Source organism: Natrix helvetica, assembly GCF_964273705.1.
Source record: "Natrix helvetica genome assembly, chromosome: 1".
NCBI lineage: Eukaryota > Metazoa > Chordata > Lepidosauria > Squamata > Natricidae > Natrix > Natrix helvetica.
Window position 1 is genome coordinate 243,286,151 of NC_138548.1, and position 19,381 is coordinate 243,305,531.

The 19,381-nt window shown below is 37.9% G+C and overlaps 1 protein-coding gene across 1 annotated transcript in view; it reads right to left on the minus strand.

The window, feature by feature from the left end:
• PCYT2 (phosphate cytidylyltransferase 2, ethanolamine) overlaps nt 1–19,381 on the minus strand; it is a 38,115-nt gene that overhangs the window by 12,871 nt on the left and 5,863 nt on the right. Inside the window, exons 2-12 of the mRNA XM_081935210.1 lie at nt 19,010–19,098; nt 13,456–13,617; nt 12,925–12,991; nt 12,376–12,460; nt 11,140–11,184; nt 6,352–6,490; nt 5,425–5,507; nt 5,241–5,318; nt 2,827–2,892; nt 1,482–1,547; nt 802–890 (exon numbers count right to left, since the gene is read on the minus strand). Of these exons, the coding sequence (XP_081791336.1) occupies nt 802–890; nt 1,482–1,547; nt 2,827–2,892; nt 5,241–5,318; nt 5,425–5,507; nt 6,352–6,490; nt 11,140–11,184; nt 12,376–12,460; nt 12,925–12,991; nt 13,456–13,617; nt 19,010–19,098 (969 nt within the window). The remainder of the gene's footprint in view (nt 1–801; nt 891–1,481; nt 1,548–2,826; nt 2,893–5,240; nt 5,319–5,424; nt 5,508–6,351; nt 6,491–11,139; nt 11,185–12,375; nt 12,461–12,924; nt 12,992–13,455; nt 13,618–19,009; nt 19,099–19,381) is intronic.

Consider the following 19,381-nt stretch of genomic DNA (forward strand, 5'->3'; position numbering starts at 1 on the left):
CTGTGGTCTATCGAGTGCGTTTCAAGGTCTTGATTACGATCTTTAAAGCGCTCCATGGCTCAGGACCTAGTTACCTGCGGGATCGTATTCTGCCCCATACATCCCTACGACCCATCCGCTCGCACAGAGAGGGACTTCTCCAGGTGCCGTCCACCAGACAGTGCCATGGGGCGGCGCCTAGGAGCAGAGCCTTCTCTGTGGCGGGCCCAGCCCTGTGGAATGACCTCCCCCCGGATATTAGGACCACTATTGACCGCCGCTCCTTCCGTGTCAAGCTCAAGACCCACCTTTTCCAAATAGCTGGCCTGGCTCAACCATAACTTCGTATCGCTCCTGATGGGTTTTTTAATTTAGTAATTTTATTTAAGGGGATTTTAAATTGTGTTTTTAATTGTCTTTCACTTATAAGTCAACTCTCCTCCATGCACATATGTATATGTCTCTGTTCTTTTTGGTATATATGTTTGTCTTATGTGTATTTTTATCCGTTTTGATTGTACGCCGCCCCGAGTCCTTCGGGAGAGGGTTGCGGCTAATCAAATAAAATTATTATTATTATTTATTATTATTACTGTAGCTCTCAGTACTGAGAAATCAAAATATATCCCCAAACAAAACAGAATAACTCTGGGTAGGTTCTTCCTTCTTTCTTCTGTAAGTTATTATTTTGTGGGTAAGAAATGTAAAATTATTTTGTTGGTTTAGTGTTGGGTCATAAAAAGATAGGTCCAATGAATGAAACTTTTACAGCAGCAGCATCAAAATTCTATCATACTACACGCAAAATTACAAGCAGCTAACCTGTTCTTAATTATTCTTTTCACTATCAGATCAGTGGTGAGATTGTTGCCACTATCTACCAGCCGGAAAATACCACGTCTCTTAGGTTCCTGTAGGTACAGAGAATAGGATGAATGGATGAATGAGAAATAAAAACAAAATCTCTTACATCAGAAGTGATGGCCAGGGCTCTCATTTAACATGGGATTACAACTGACAGAGCGATGTTGTATGTCGGTGGGTTTAGGCAGACTCTCTTGGATTTGTGGTGTCTTTTCTTTTCTTTTTCTTTCACCAACTCTTTAAATACTTTATAGTATAGGATGTGATGTGCTATCTCAACATGGAGGAAACTATGCCATCAATTTTCAGGAACAGTGATAACACGCGATCCAGAAAGTCCCACCCAAATCAAGCATGTTAAGAGCCAAAAATATTCTTAGTGTTCTGGATAATCTTTCAGCCATTCTCAGGAAGACAGCATTAATTCTTATCAAATAGGCTGAAAAAGTTCCAGGGATGCATATATGGCAGTGCAGAAAGAAAAAGTCAATAAAACAATTAGAATTGGAGAAAGGAAGGAACTCTGCAGTTTAGCACAGCAATGAGACAATTCACAATTGGCCACAAAATTTATTTCCCTGTAATATATTGTGAACTGAGGCCCAAATAAGGGAAAAATAGCTTTCCATCATTCTTACCTCATATGGATCTGATCCATTCTTGTCAGGCACCACCTCAGTCATCCCATGGCACACAAGATCCACCTATACAAAAAGAAAAACTGTTACCATCTTCTTTAGTCTTTCTTTGTCTGGAGGCTGATTCATCACAATATAGCAGGCACAACTCACCTACATGATATAGGCCAGTGGTTCTCAACCTGTGGGTCGGGACCCCTTTGGGGGTAGAACGACCCTTTCACAGGGGTCACCTAAGACCATCGGAAAACACATATTTTCGATGGTCTTAGGAACCGAGACACCAATTTTATGGTTGGTGGTCACCACAACATGAGGAACTGTATTAAAGGGTCGCGGCATTGGGAAGGTTGAGAACCACTGATATAGGCAATACATCCCTTATACTGAAGCCACTATAAATTGGCAAATGCTCTGTCTCCCAACTGTCTCCCGGATGCTGTCGCCTCACCTCATATCCACCTCAAGCTATGTTCAAGTTATCAATTTTCAGAGCATTGGAAGAAATATATTATTTCCCCACTCTGCCTAACAGCACCCAAAATTCCATTTCCACCATTAAGAACATTATGATCTATATTTCTAAAACTTTGTGTATAAGTGCGTGCATATATAGCTGGAAGTTATGATAGACTTGAAAAAACGTTATTTATGACCCATCCTCAAATTTATGGCTGCTCCACCACTCCCATGGTTACGTGATTATATTTTGTAACTTTTTTGTAACTCACTGGATAAGTTGGATTTGGACTTATGATCACATGATTTGCTTAACAACCACCTCTCTTTAGTGACTTGCTTAATGACTATTATAAAATCCAATCCAATCATGTGGTGACTTGACTTATTACTATAATGACTTACAACCAAAATTCGGGGCTCAATTGTGTTCGTAAATTGAGGATTACCTGTATACTATACAACCCATGACCTTTTGGGGTCATTGTTTCAGAGATATTTCCTCACCTAAACAGAAACAGAATGAACGTGGGTGGGCAAAAAGTGTGGGAACAGGAGTGATTACCAACCTCCTGCCCGATTGACTTTCCTAGCAGGAGGCTGGCAGGGAGTTTGGGAAATGTGATTGCTGTTGACTGCAGCAGCACTGAAGCCATGATAACTTTGCTAAGTTTCAATCCCATGAAATTTCAATCCCCAGATGCATTCTGTAGGCCCATTTAATGTATGTTGATTCAAAAATTGTTGTGCCATGATGCATGATTTTGCCCAATTTGAAGGTTTTTCACTAATCAGACCTAAGAATTTTAGTTTGTAGAGAGGGAGAGGGAGAGGGAGAGAGGGGGGGGGAAGGAAGGAAGGAAAGAAAGAAGTCAGACATCCTCACCTTGAAATGATCGAGCAGATCGGCGGTGACCGAATAGGGAGCTCCAATCACTACTTCAGAAACATACTAAAGACAAAGAAAAGAAAAAAAGCCAGTCATAACTACACAGTCCACACATCTATCAATTATAGTTTTAATTAGTGAATTTTGAAAGTAAGATTTTAGGAGACAAATGGAGCATTGAAAGATTCCATTAGATAATGAGACTTACTTTTGTGCTATTAGGGCTATAGTTCACAGAAGTAGTAATTGAAATCTGTGTCTTCTAAAACAGGGGCCCCTGACCTTTCCAGCTCTGTGGACTGCTGTGGTGGAAGGGAGAGGTAATTGTTTTACACAAGTGAGCTGCTTGCACAAATGTAGCTTTGTGAAGTTTGCGTGCCCTGATTCCCAATGGGCCAGGTCGCAGACTGGGGGTTGGGACTCCTGTTCTACAAGTTCCATTGGAGAAAAATAGTCTCTCTTTTATAAAATGTCTAGGGCGAGCCAGTTTGGTATAGTGGTTAAGGAGTTGGTCTAGAAACCATAGTCCTGTTTTAGGCATGAAAAATCGACTCAGCAACTTTGGAGCCAGTCACTTTTTCCCAGCCCAACCCCCTTCATAGGGTTGTTGCAGTGGAGAAAATAGGGGGAGGGGACTGTTTTAGATATTTTCCAAGCCGTTCTCGCCACGACATCAACCAGAAGTCGGAATCATTCTCTTCTAAATTAGGAACAGAAAGTGAAAGTAAATCAAATACAGCCAACCATCTTGAAGTGAAACAGGTCTGGCTTGGTTGATGATCTAGTGACCAAAGAATATTGCCTTAAATTCCATGGAATAACTCTAGAGCAGGGGTGTCAAACTCAATTTCATTGAGGGCCGCATCAGGATTGTGTATGACCTTGGGGAAGTGGGGGGAGTGGGCGTGGCCAGGATGGGTGTGGCCAGCTCGATGTAACTCGTGTTGGGTGCCTGTGGTGAGCCAGGCGCTCTGCCAGAGAAAACAGATTCCCGGGCTCCGTTTTTGGCAGCGACAGCCTCCTGCAACTGTCTGCCAGTGAAAACGGCGTTATGGGATTGACTAAAATCGTATTAATAATTGACTCTGTTGGAGTTTTTAAATATTGAGGCGTTGGAACATAGAGGTATATTGAGTAATTTTTATCAAATTGTTACAAAATGGATTATCGGGATAATAGAGGGATATGAAGAAATAATTTTGATTTGATCAAAAGCATGCATGAAACTATAAAGAACAATAAGGAGACAAGGGGATTGTCTACAGATAAGGAAATGAGTGTAGAAGCCTGTCAACAACTGGGGAGGGGGAGGAAAGATGAACATGATATTCAGAAAATAGGTGAGAAATTAGAAGAAGTGGAAGAGAAAAATCAAAATGAGATGCAAGAAGATGTTGGATAGCTATTTGTCTGAAACGGTATAGGGTTTCCTGCCTAGGCAGGGGGTTGGACTAGAAGACCTCCAAGGTCCCTTCCAACTCTACTATTGTATTGTATTGTAAGGGAAAGACAATGAAGAGAAAGGACTGATAAGTAGGAGTCAAATAGATAATTCCTTAAAACCATATAATAAAACAGAGTAAAAAAAGAAAAATCTGTTTAAAAAAAAGACTTTTGGATGGGTGAACAAATGATACAGACAAAGGGTAACCTGAAGGGAATATTCAGTGGGTATAAAAATATCAAAAAAAGTTATAAGATTCCAAGAGAGAGAAATAAAAAGGTGATTAAAAAGTTAACAAATAATGGAACTCCAAAAAGGTTAAGAGATGATGGATAGGGATAAAATATATTAATAAAATGAAAAAGTATAAAATAAAAAATAGGGAAAATAGTAGCATATATATTAACAGATAATAGAAGTTATTATAATTAAAAAATAAGCTACGGTTAGAAGGTGGAAGTTTAGGATTAGGAAATCTAATTGTACCATTAATATTAACAATGTGAAAATATATTGTGAACTTAGACTTTTAAGGATTAGAAATTGTGGGGACTTTGAGATATAATCCCCAGATTGATTAAATTTTGTTAATATTTGGTCTTAGTAGTAGTCCTAGATATTTGGGATATTGAAATTATGATGGAATAATGAGTAATTTTTAAAATATTAAATATTAGTGACTTAGTAGGGGATAACAAGTACATGGTCAAATAAATATTACTTATGTTTAAACAGATTAATGGGAAAAAATGATAAAGAATTTATAAAGAGAGAATCGTATTGTTGAAGTTGGAAGATTAGGATTATGCACGCTTATTTGTACATTATTATTGTTAACATTGTTTAAAAAGGACGTTGACCCAGTTAATACACTATCCACACAAATATATAGGGTGTGTAAGGAAAACTGCAAATAAAACTTGAATTAAAAGAAGAAGAAGGAGAACGATTCCAGCCAAATACTCACTCTGCAGGCCAAAACACTGAGAGTTCGTTCATGCACATTCATTATGGGATAGTTCTTGCCCTTATAGAGATTCACTTCCTGTAATTAAATTATAGCAGTTAGCATCAGATACTATATTCATCTCCCCAGTAGGTGAAAATGAGTAAGTAGTCTTCCAACCAAGCCATATAGAACTGATACTCACTTGGTCAAAGTGCAGCCCAACAATGATATAAGGACGCTTTGCTATTTGGTGCGCTCTCTCCAGAAAATCCACATGACCCACATCTAATGTATATATTAAGAAAGCAAACCTCAGGCACTAAATGAAGCTAATGAGACATAGATATGTTCTTTCCTTTTCACAAGTCCTCTATTTCTTAGTAGCTCACATAATTGTAGATTACAAGACTTACAATAACTAGACAAGGCTCATGCTCAGAAAAAGTTCTGGAATTGATTGCAAGATCTAGTGGCAAGTGCTTGTTGTACTGTAACCTTTAGCATCTGCATCCTGGTTTTTTTTTAAATCTATGCTTATACTTAAAATTAATAGACATTCGTCCAGCATTCCCTAAAGATTGAGGGGGAAATAGTGGCACAAAATAGTGGCTGAGTATAGTAACTATTACAAAATAGTTACCAGTAAGTCAGAGCGAGCACCAGATTTATTCTGGGGGGTGGGCAAGGTAGATATGGCAAATTTTGCTTAAGAGGATATTATTTGGGATGAGTTTTCCCACTGGAGGACATAATAGAGCTTGAAAAAAGCAGCATTCCATTTTTTTGAAGTAGACTATAGTATATGTGTCACTTTTTTCACATTACTTTCCTATATTAAAATAAAATCCCTTATCATACACGGTTTTTGCAAAGATAGTAAACATGTCTATGCTATAATTCTTTTGAAGTTTGGACAAATCACTAAGAACTCTCAGCTAAAAGTACACTTTACTGTTAGCTAAAGCTACATTCGCCTAAGTTCCTAACTGAAAGAACTTGATTTAGCATTTCTAAGTCAAAACAACCTGAAGAAGTAGAGGCAGTTCCAAAAACAGGTATCAGGCCTTCCTAATTTGCTGCAAGAAACTCTTAATTCCATTCTTCCCCAAAGAAAACAAATCTAGGATACGAAAAAGATCAAAGGCGCCCGCCACATAGATTATGTTATCTCCAGGTTGAGGCTCCTTGCCAGATGCAAATTGGATGATCTTTTGAGATGTTTGCAGAAACTGAGAAACTCCAGTCCAGGGACTGTGACCTTTAGGGCACTGAAGAAAAAAAAGAACATCTTCAATATTTTTGCAGCTATTGGAGTTAGTTCTCTCCGAATATAAGGAGTGGAATTTGAATTAAATAGTAGGCTAAAAAAATAATTCTAATAAATCAATGTATACATTAACCAACACTGATAAAGACCCAGTAATTGCTACAAAAAAGTTAACAGACCAGTCTAAGTAGATATACATTTAAAGTTCATAATCACAAAGAATTGATACCAGTTAAAGATTAAGATAAAACTGAAGTCATAACAACTTCTTTATCATCAAAATTAAATACAGTCAAAATGAGTTTTTCCTATATTTCTACTTTTATTTCAAATTCCATTGCCCATTTTTATCCTTTTCAATTGAAACAATGAATTCATATAATTTGAAATTCAAACTGAACTACGGTAGCACTTATCATTGTGGCAATATCATTTATTTTTGACACGAAAAGGGAGGTTGGGGAGAACAAAAAACTGGCCCAATGGGTCAACCGGACGTTCAGAAACGATCCATTTCCAGCTTTTGAAGGGGCTCTGGGGAGCCAGGGGAGGCCATTTTCGCCCTCCCCAGGCTTCAGGAAAGCCTCCAGAGTCTGGTGGCTTCATATGCGCATGTGCAGGTGGGCAGGGAAGATTGAATTGTTGTGGGCACATATGCACGCAATAGTGCACACAATTTTGGCACGCCATAAGAAAAAGGTTCACCATCACTATTCTATACTGTTAGGTAAGCTCCCCGTTAGGAGAGTGAGTATGCGCAGAGAAGCGTAATGAGAGTGGTGTGGAAGAACACGCACAAACCAGCATACAGGGACACCGAATAGTAAAAGTAATAGTATTTTACTTATGTGGAAAATAGAGGTATTCACAGTTCAATTTACACACGGTTCAGTCAGTCAGTTATCAATGTTCTCAGCTAAGGAGTGATCCATCAAACACAGTCCAGTATCATATAATCAGTTCAGCACACAAAGTCGCTAACAGTAGCAAAACACACAGTAACTCACGATTCATCTAACAAGCAGTATTCACCGATCAGCATCTAACAAACAGAGAGCTAACAGTCATTCTGGCTCCCTCTTATGGCTGCTTGAGGTAACAGCAACCAATCACATTACAGCAGTACTTAAAGCTACAGTACTACCATCATGCTTTATATATTGCTGACCCAACTGTTAGCTTACATTCCTAACATGATTATCCTTTTGAAGCATGACAATAAAGTTATTCAGTAAAAGAAGTAGGAAGGCAGAGGATTCCATAGAATTAGAATTATGCTCATTGGTGGAAATATTGTGCAAAAGGACTGATCACAAGCTCCAACTTTGTTTCAAAGGAGAATGTCAACAATTTATTCCTATGTAGATTTGATTTTATTAACCATTAATACTGAATGGTATAGTTCATTTAAATCCAAGAGAATCTCTTATGTTAAATAAAACACTTTATCTTGAAACCATTAAGAGAGAAATGTGAGAAATATTTAGAATCTGAACTCTAGGAAAGGCAACTGGATTTTCTTTTTTCTTTGAAAGCATTTTGCTTCTCATCCAAGAAACTTCTTCAGTTCCGAGTTTTCAAAGAAAGAAAAGAAGAAAGAAAAAAAGTCCAGTTTTAAGCACAATGATACATATTTCCATATCTCCAGTGAGAAGGTAGATCCCTGGGAAGAAGGAGCTGCATTCCAGAAGAGTAAGAGGCACTTTAGACTAGATATTATGTGCGAGAGAAAGAGAGGGAAGATAGCTTCTCCCTAATAGCTCACAGAGTATGCGTATTTAGATGCAGACAGTGGGTTGTTCAGTCTAGCAAGGTTTTGTCTATAACAGCGATGGTGAACCTTTTTTGGCTCGCGTGCCATAAGTGGGGGGAGCGCAGGGGGGTCGTGTGCATGTGTGCCGCACCCATAATGCAATGTGCGACCCCCCCAGTGTGCATGCACGCACTACAGACGCAACCCCCCCATTTTTACATGCTTTTTTCACTCTCCCCAGGCTCCAGAGGCTTTATAAGAGCCTGGGGAGGGCGAAAACAGCCTCCCCCACCCCCCCGGACGCCCTCTGGAGGCTTCGGGGACCTTCAGGAGGCTTCCCTGAAGCCTTCGGAGCAGTCAAAACGACCCTCCGAGCAAACCGGAAGTGACTTCTGGTTTGCTCGGAGGGTCGTTTTGAGCACTCTGAAGGTTTCAGGGACTGTCCGGAGGCTTCCCTGATGCCTTCAGAGCACTCAAAACAACCCTCTGAGCAAACCGGAAGTCATTTCCGGTTTGCCCGTAGGGCCGGTTTTTTATGCTCCGGAGGCTTCCCGGAAGCTCATGAAGCTTCCAGAGGGCCTCCAGGGGGGGAGGCTTTTTTTGCCCTCCCCAGGCTCCTATAAAGCCTCTGGAGCCTGGAGAGGGCGAAAAATGGTTTAAAAAAAGGGTGAACTCAGCTGGCCAGTGCGTGCACGCGCGCTGGCCAGCTGACAGGGCAGCGCCTCGCATGCCCTGACAAATGGTTCCGCGTGCCATCTGTGGCACACGTGCCATAGGTTCGCCATCACTGGTCTATAAGGATGAAACAACAAAATAACTCAACTTGGAAGAATCTCCACATTGTTTTTGGTTTTGGGCCTAACACTGATTATGCGTTTTGTTTTGTTTTGTTGTTTTTATTTAATGTTTATTATTTTATAGTCTACACTTTAGAAGATTTTACACATCCATATATACCCCCTGTCTTCTTTTGTTCTGACTTATGTATTTAATATATGCATAGTAAGTGCTAGAAACTGTTCAAAGTGGAAAGGAAGATTAGCTCCACCAGGTGGCATTCTTTGGGAGTGCTTCTACAACTCAGTAGAATGACTTCATTGACTGTATGCAGATTACAGCTAATGCCAAAGAGAAATTTATTTGTTGTAAGACATATAAAGCTATACAATTCTTCAAGGCATAATAGTAACGTCTTACATACTGTAACACTTCTGTATCATAAAGAAGAAGCAAAATATAAAAAAGATTTTCTATGTACATCCGGATTAGAGGTGGGTTGCTCCCGGTACAGCCCAGATTGGGAAAACTGGTAGTGGCAGTGGCAGGAGGCTCTGCCCACCTGCCAGGACACTTCTGTGCATGCGTGCGCCCGAACCGGTAGTAAAAACATTGGCAACCTACCACTGATCCGTATGTCCTAAAATACAGATATTCCTTGAGATCTTTGCAAAACTTGAAACTAGCTATAATGGCCCCCAAACAAACTCCCTGATTATAAAACTGAAATCCATGCTTACAAGTTTGTCCTTTTATAAGAATCTCTAAATAAAAATGGAGAATAAAGTGATTTTTGTTTGATTCAGATATTTCACATATTACTATCATAAAAAGTATTTCCACAGCTAAGCATCTGCAGAGGAGCAAAGGACAAAACAAGTGTTACATCACTTCTGGGCAAAATCCACTCCTTTTCAGACTGATTTTTTTTTTTTTTGGCATGAAAGAGAGGAGGAGGGGGAAGAGGAGAAGAGACGGAGAAGAAGGAGAAAATATCACAAAGTAAAATGACTTGCAAATAGAAGTGGAATGACTGTGGCAAAAGAAAGTAAAGATAGTACCAATAACACTACCTTTGGGTGCAATCCAGTGGTGGGTTCCTGCTGGATCGCACCGGATCGCGCGCGCTCCCTTTCAGCGCTCCACCTGGCTTGCGCGCTCCCTTTCAGCGCTCCACCTGGCTTGCGCGCTCCCTTTCAGCGCTCCACCTGGCTTGCGCGCTCCCTTCCGGCGCTGAAACCGGAAGTACAGTCTTGCCCCGCCCCTGGCGAAGCAACGACGCCTGCCTGCGCTCCACCAGCTCGGCTGGGAACGGAGATGTTTCCTCAGCGGAGCGGAGCGCCTGAAAAGACTTTTCAGGCGCTCCGCTCCGCTGAGGAAATATCTCCGTTCCCAGCCGAGCTGGTGGAGCGCAGGCAGGCGTCGTTGCTTCGCCAGGGCCGGGCAAAACTGTACTTCTGGTTTCAGCGCCGGAAGGGAGCGCGCAAGCCAGGTGGAGCGCTGAAAGGGAGCGCGCAAGCCAGGTGGAGCGCTGAAAGGGAGCGCGCAAGCCAGGTGGAGCGCTGAAAGGGAGCGCGCGCGATCCGGTGCGATCCGGGAGGAACCCACCACTGGTGCAATCCTAAAACATATGGAACACCACTGAAAGACCATCATTCAAAAAATCACCATCAGTCAAATGCAAAAGGCAGCTTTACTTGGAAAAGCTTACATCCAGCGATGATACCCTTAATATCATCAGACAACAACACCTGCATTTCCCAGATCCTTGGAAAGGACTTCAAAGGTGGATAAAAATGCCAAATCCAGCCTAAACATCTGGCTGACTGTGCAATCAACCATTATTATTAATTATTATTATTATTATTATTATTATTATTATTATTATTATTATTATTATTATTATTATTATTATTATTATTGTTGTCATTATCATTATCATTATCATTATCATTATTATATCTCTGATGTCAGCTTTACAATATAAAAAAATAGAGAAACAGAAATAGTTTAATGAATAAATCATCAATTTCAGAAAACTCCAATCATTCTAAATTAGGAATTATTCCGCTGGAATGTTATATTTAATTATGCATAAACTGCATAGTGCCAGTTCTTACCTTTCCTAGGTTATCTGCATGCTTCCGATAATCTGTATCTTCAGCCTAAAATAGAAAAGAAACATATTAATGGTAAAGACATTTCAGTGGCCCATCCAACAAATGAAAAGAACATATGGAACTCTAAATTAGGTACAGCAGGCCTCCCATTCCTCAACTTTGCTCAATCCCCCCTCCCCTTGAGATTAGTGCTGATTCCTGCTAACTACTTGGACAACTCCATGGTTTTCTTGGCAGCATTTTTAGAAGTCAGCTGCCACTGCCTTCTTTCTGAGTGCTGAAAGATAAGATACCCAGCTGACTACTGTATTTTAGGCAGGACTAGAACTTAAGACACTCAGATTCTACACTAAACCAGTTCTCTTTAAACATTTTATACCCATAAAGAAAGAAAACCTCTCAACCGCAAAAGGTACAATTATGCAAAACTTTAAAAGAATGCTTTGTTCTAACCACACCTTGAGCTTTACAAGACAATGTGTATTTTGTCCCCATGCCTAAAAGAAAGCAAAACTGCCATGTTACTTTTATTCACATCACTCCAAGCCCTCTTAAGACTACCAGAACTGTGGAATGAAGCCCGAGGAGACATAGAGTGAATTATGTTACCTCCGTGCTTTAATGAGGTGAAATGTATTGACCTTATAGTATGAAATGCCTGGCAAATAGGACAGATACTTTACATACTTCTAGAAACTAGTTCAGAAACTAGCTTCAGAAGCACAGTATGGCCTTCCAACTTCAGCCACAGAGCCACACAAACTAAATATATTCTTAGCCCAATTGCCCATTTAGTAAACTGCCATAATTTAAGCACTATTTCATAAGTATACATAAATGGCACTGACCTAAATTAAATATTGATCCATTTGCCAAGTAAGGCAACCTGACCTCCTCTTTCCAAATCCCACCAATAACTGATGATCCACATAATAACATTTTAATGGTAAGTTATTTTCTTTCCTTCTTGGCAGCACATCTGACGGGCATCGTATCCCCTTCAAATAGCACTTCCCTAAACTTACACTTTTACTTTGTTTTGGCGTCTGCTGCCTGTATCAAACAGCAATAATCCTGGAATCATATCAAAGAATAATCAGAGAGCTTACAAATGTCCCCAAGATTCATTTGAGAAACTCAAAAGTCCTGTGATCCAAAAAGAATCCCTACATCCTTGGTTCAGAGTATTGAAGGAACTGGAGCATCCTGGAACTCGCAAAGCTATTTTTCACTTACAATGTTGCTGTGATGGGTCTTGGTCATAAGCAACATCCGGCCAACCAGATCTGTAGTGGACACTCCCTGGGTGCGTTTACATTCCCTGCAACAAGACAAGATTCAGATAAGATGGGAATTTTGCTAACCACTATTCACAATGTTTGCAAAGTCCTTCCCTCTAAATCTTTTTGTTTGTCTGAGAATATCTTGGCAAACTTGTTTTTTTTCTTATTTTTTAAAAAATGTTTTGAGTTTTTAACAAGAAAATAATCTTCTTAATTGTTAATGATACAGAACACTGAACAGTAACCCACTATTTCCCATGTTTCCCTCCTCAATCCTTTCTGTTAAATTACTAATAAATTCCATGGCTTTTGGATTAAAGGATTCCAATCTTCACTTATTCATATTCATAGCTGAATAACAGCTAAGGACAAAACCAGATCAATATACTATTAATCTAATACAACATTTAAAAATTATAGAGGAGAAGCTATGGATACAATGAAAAAAAATTAACAGAGCATTTCAGGATCTCTGAGCAGAACAACATAAAAAGGGTTTTACCTATATCTCCCAGCTTTCTTCACTTCCTCATAAGTATCCTTGCCATCTGCAGTTAGTGTGATGTCATCTATTAAAAAAAAACACTGCTTATACATTGGAGGAGCTGCTTAGGTAATCTAATCAGCAAATTCTTATAATATGCATTTTAATTATAGTAAACAGGTATGCAAGCTGTTTTCTCTAAGAGCGAAGAAAGATTTTTGCTAGTTATTTTTCTCTGTCTTGAAAATAATCACTACAATCCAGCAACACTGTAGGAAGTCTCAGGCTACACAACCTGACTTGCAGAATGTGTTGATCGCCATTACATTTCTGTTCTCAAAAGCAAGACACATTCTACTATTATCAACCGATACTTGTGTAGCTTTATTACGTTATACCAGCTGCACAAAAAATGAGGATGATGTATATTAACAAAGATAGCAAAATAAATTTACCATTTATTTTAACCAATAAAGCAGACCTCTAGTAGCTAGGTATGTATGTAGTGAGAAAGAGAGATAAGTGGGTACATCATGCTCCGGTACTCACCCCCGTGTACACAGAAGTCACAGTTGTATTTATCCAGAGTTTCCAGTGTCGTGACATAAGGAGCTCCTTGAACAATTTCATCTACCCACTTGATGGCCTTCACGATTTTGTATCTTTCTTCTTGAGTAAAGACAGGGGGGCCTTTATGTTTGGATATTTCATCTATGATTTAGTATAAAAAGGAAGAGAAAAAGAGGTAATTATCAGGCTTGTGTATACATCCCATGCCACTGTTAGTTTCCCAAAAACTCCTACAGAAGGAAACAGATTTTAAAAATCTGGATAGCCTTTAAAAATTCAATAGTGAGCTTCAGTTAGCTGGCCCCAGGAAGCAATCTCTGACTGTACAGTACTACAAGAGGGTAAAGACTTTGAAGCAGGATTGCTCTTCTTCTGATTAGACAATTGCCAATTGTTTATAATAATTTAGTTTATTTTTTTTAAAAAAAATAGTACTATTTTATGAGGGACATATACATTTATCCTTGTTTAACTATATTGCTGATTCAGAAAGAAGCTTGAGTAGGGTACATTATAAATTTTCTTAACAATGAATATGAATATTCCAAGTACAGAACTTAAATACTGATTATTCTGGGAAACAACATAATTTACTATTAAGATTATCATCCAAAAATACAAAATCTTCCAAACACATTGTGAATGCCTTTGTATATGCCAGACAGTCAATCCATACTTCATTGAGGAGTCATGATTTTCTGACACAAAGATGCAGAATTATCCCAGCCTTTTCCTATATTCTGGGGATAGAAATTCTGAATTCTTTTAAAACACAAAGGAAGAACTGGAGGAGGGAAAAAAGCTATGGACCAAGAATTGGGAAACTGGGATTCTGTCTTAACTCTACTTCAGCCTCAGATTTAATACGCTGAAATACTCAGGAAGCAAAGAAGCCAATTCAAGGGGAATATAAAATAAAATAAAGAGAATAACTAATGACAGAGGAACATAGTTGTCAATGGTTTTCTTATTTATAGTTATCAGACAGATTTAAAATACATAAAATAATTAATTGTAGTGAACAATATAAGCCACAATTTGAAATGAAATTTTATATAAATGATGAATATCTTCATTTAGCAATTGCTAAAATGTATAAACTTTGAATAAAATTTGCAATAGAAGAAAATCAAAGAATTTAAAGTAGACTTCAATTTTGGTCATAATATACCGATCTAACAATAGGAAAATATGTGATTTAAAGGACTGAAATTTACTTTGTGTTACAATTTTAGAAATTTTATTAAATTATGTAGTGTTGGTATATGGCACCCGAAAAATTATCCAAAATGTATAAATATTCTTCAAATTTATGTTGGAAATGTGAACAATTTTTTTATCATGCTTGATGGATGTGTAAAAAAGCTAGAAAACTTTGGCCTCAAATACATACAGTGATTCAAAGGATTTCAAAGACTGAACTTTTCCTCTGGGGACTGATGTATAAATAGTTAAAAAAGAGCCAAGGAACATTGTTTTGCAGTGAGATTATTGTATGCACTAAGTTTGAAAGATCTGGCAAATATCTGTAAATGGAGGAAATAGTTGATGAAGATGATAAGAACTTGCTGAAAGAGATGTTGACTTGTTTGATTAGAGAAATACAATATCTATGTTTATTGGTGAATAGAAATCCCTTATGGACTTTTTGCCAAAAGAAAAAAATAATTTAGGTTTTAGGCTTTGATGATTAAACAGGATAGATTATAGAAAGAAGAGAGTTATGTCGTAACTTTAGAGAGAAGTTAATATAGTACTTACAGCTGGTGTGGAAAAGATTGGAAGCCATTTTATATGTTTCTTTATATCTTTTTTCCTGCATGTACTGTATATGTGCATGTATATGTATATGCATATTTGTTTCAGGAAAAATTACCTGAATCTTTAGGGTAAAGTGGTAATCTTTTACACTAGAAACACAGGTAAAAATATTTAGCTAGGAATGTTGCATTGTTTAATCTTTCCGTTATGTGTTAAAGTGTCCTGGTTCTTAAATTTTTTTTTGTACAAGTTTGTTAATTATTTGTACTTCAGCATTTATGCATATCCTCAGTTTGTACATGAGACAATAATTTTAGAATCTTAATGATTAATTTGAAGCTTCCAGCAACATACTTGTAATTGTGGTAAAATGCTTATTTGTAGCAGACTAGTAAATCCTGTGGTCTGCTGGGAGTATTATAATTCTTATGTAAATGTTCTTTTCAATAAGACTATTTTTCCATAATCTGAATAGCTTTATAACTGGTCTCAGTCATTATTAAATTTTGGCATTTTGGGACATTTAAAATTGAATAGCTTTTAGCTATTATAACGTATCTTTCTTTCTTCAATAAAGTTTGATTTGGTTTATATCTTATAAGATTGGTCTTTCTCCTAAGGGTGAGAGAGTAAGGGCTGAATTCTCTTGTTACATATTTTTGAGCTACATGGCAAGGATGTGCAATATTAACATTATTCAATTTTTTGCATTTAATTTTTTTTCATGTTTCACTTACTAGAAAGCGAGCACATATTGTCAAAGCCGTATGTCTCTCATACATGACATGAGGAGATGAATGTTAGTGAAGTGACTCTAGAAAGTAGGCTGTGGCACTGTGAATTACCAAGTTACCACCTGAAAGCTAACATGGGGCCAGTATGTGAAGACTCATACAGCTTTAGGAGAAAAAGTGCTGAGACCTCCAGCATCTGTTTCTACAGGGTCAGTGGTGGGTTCCTACCGGTTCGGAGAGATTCGGCTGAACCGGTAGTGGTTTGGCGGCTGGGTTGCTGGAACTGGCAGCAACTCAGGCTTACCACGCTGCCGAACTGATTCCTCAGGTGGTGCTGCCATCTTGTTTTTCAGTACTGCACATGTGCAAAACAATTTTAATTGCACTGTGCATGTGCGTGTAGAACACATCAAGCACGCGGCCATGCGTAAAGTGCGCACATGAGCAAACCAGCAGTAGTGCCTGCCGGAACCCACCCCTGTACAGGGTCAACTGTTGTGCTACCTATTATTTACCAGTAAGTTTAACAATATTAAGAATGAACTCAGTTTAGAGGATTACTAAGAACTAAAGTTCTTACGGCATTAAGCTAAATAATTCCAAGAAGGATGAATCACACTAAACTAAAATCAATCCAATGTGTAACCATGTTCTTCTAAGTTGAAATGTAGTTTGTTTTGATTTGGTTCAGTGTATTGGGTATGCTCTACAATGCTCCACAATTTGAAAAGTATAGTTGATGGCAATCTTTTGAAAATTCACAGAATATCCCAAAAATCATGCCACTAAAATTTGGTGGCACATTAATGACAATCAGCAATGTAATTTTCCACTTTGGAAAATAGTTTTAACATATCAATTTCACTTAAAAAATCCAAACAGCCAAAAATGTTTAAAAAGAAAAATGATTGAAAATTACTAACCCTAACCCTCTGATGATGTCACCATGTCAGTATCATGGCCCATGCATGACCCTCAGCAGCTGAAAAGAAAAATGAAAATGAAAATATGGCTCTTGGATCCAAACAGGATGACTATTCCTGCTTCAAAGTTAGCGCAATGTGTGAACCCAATCAACTCAATAAACAATAGTTAAAATTCATAGCTTAGCAAGATATATGAATCTAGCCATCTCATATAATAGGAATTGGTTTGGAGCATTATTGAGTATGTTGGTTTAAATACATTTAAGCTAAGGAAATATACCTCTCCCTCTACTCCCATTTTTTGATATACCAAACATGGGAGTAAAGGTACAAAGGTACATTACATGGGAGTTAATGAAGCCTTCTAATTTTTTTTTAGCTCTAGACAATTTTCCTCCTTTCCTACCTGATTTTAAAGAGTATAATTGAGCATACTTCACTAAAATATTGGGATGAAAAGAATGGACCGAACTTGAAAGCTATTGCTTTATACAATTCTATTCTAGCTATTGTATTATATGACTTTGATGTTTATTTATTTATTTTTTCAGGTGGTAAGATGAGTTTTGCTGGAAAGAAAAAATTTGTTTTCAACTCTCATGAAAAACTAACATTGTGGGATTATGCCTATTTAAAAATGCTGGAAGATTTTTTGTGGGGGAAGAACTTGTTTTTTTTCAGTTTCCTTTTTTCCTCCACTTAGTTCATTAGTCTTTTCCTTTTATTTATGAAGGATTTCCATTAATGGCGTTATACAGCATTATAGTTTATATGTAAGTTTGTTATCACATGCTATCAGCTATAATGTCTTTATAAAATCTAATAAGAAAATAAAGAAAACAAATATTAATAACATGAAAGAGCAACTTTGGCAGACCAAGGATTGCACATGATCTTTGACTGACCTACCTTGACTAATTTCTGAAAAGTGGACAAAAAAATAGAAACATAAAATAACAACAACAACAACAACAACAATAATACCTAAAGGGCTACCTCGCTATTTGAAAATTCTAAATTTACCTGACTTGAACATTCTGACTCTACAAAAAACCACCCTACTTGGAACAACTTAAATCCTCCGACGTTACCTTAACAGTTCCTAGGTCCTGGGTTAGGACTTGAGCTGTTAGGCTACCAACCAGTCCCAAAGGCTGTGAATCTCACCAAAGATTAACATAATAATAATAATAATAATAATAATAATAATAATAATAATAATAATAATAATAATAACAACAACAACAACAACAACAACAACAACAACAACAACAATAATAAATTATTATTTAAACTGAAGTAGTTATGATTAGTTTTGTTGTATTCAATATTTTTTTCTTTCCACCATGTTAAAAATATAATTCATCTCAAAATGTTGGAGAGATCTTTGGGAAAGTAGCCAAGATTTGGTGGAGATTGCAGGTTTTACACCATCAACCTATCTCCAATTGAAGTTTGATCATACCATTTGAATTCTTAATTCAAGATAGGCCAAGATCTAAATGAAGCCGCAGAACTGACGGAGTCTTGTAGATCACAGGTGACAATATCAGATTAAATTAATATATAAATTGGTTGAAAGGATTTTATTTTCTTCCTAGATTTTCCCACAAGTACATTGTCTGGGTTTTTTTTTCTTTTGATGAACTCATTGTTGATCCATTAATTGTGATATTAATTAAATGCAACCAACCAGCTTGTTGCCTAAGCTTCTTATCATGGGATAAAAGAGAGTGACTGACTCAAAGTCACCCACCTGGTTGCTATGCCTTAACCACTAGACAAAACTGCTTGAAGTGAATATAAGAGCCAATTAGGCCTAAAGAGTAGAGCACCTGGCTAGAAGACAGGAGACTGTGAGATCTAGTCCCACCTTAGTCATGAAAGCTACCTGGATGAGTTTGGGCCAGGCCCTCTCTCAGCCCAAATCACACCAACAGGTTGTTATTGTGGGGAAAATAGGAGGAGGAAGGAGCATAATGTGCATCCACTGCCTTGAGTTATTTATAAAAAGGATAAAGGTGGGATAAACAAACAAGCAAATCACAATTTCAGAAAGTATTCAGAGGCATCAGATTTCTAAAAAGAAAAATAGTAATGCAGTTTCCTTACCATCTGTGTGGACACCCACAATCAGATAATCTCCCATTGCCCGAGCTTGTCGCAACTGATTGGAATGTCCATAATGTACCATATCATAGCTACAAAGAAACAAACAAAACAAAAAGTAACAAAGGAACTTTTGTCAAAGCATGTCAATGCTTGTTTTCACAAGATTCCACTATTAGCATGCACAGAACATAACAGTCCTCAAAAACAAAGAATTTATTCACTGTACTATCAACATTACTTTTTAGTGGTGTCTACAGAATTGGAAGCTTTCAGGATCTGCCCCTTTTGCACAGTGTCAAGAAGCACATACAAAAAGGGTGGAGCTTGCATTGCAATCATGAAGCTCTTTCATCATTCCCTCCCTTTGCTCCC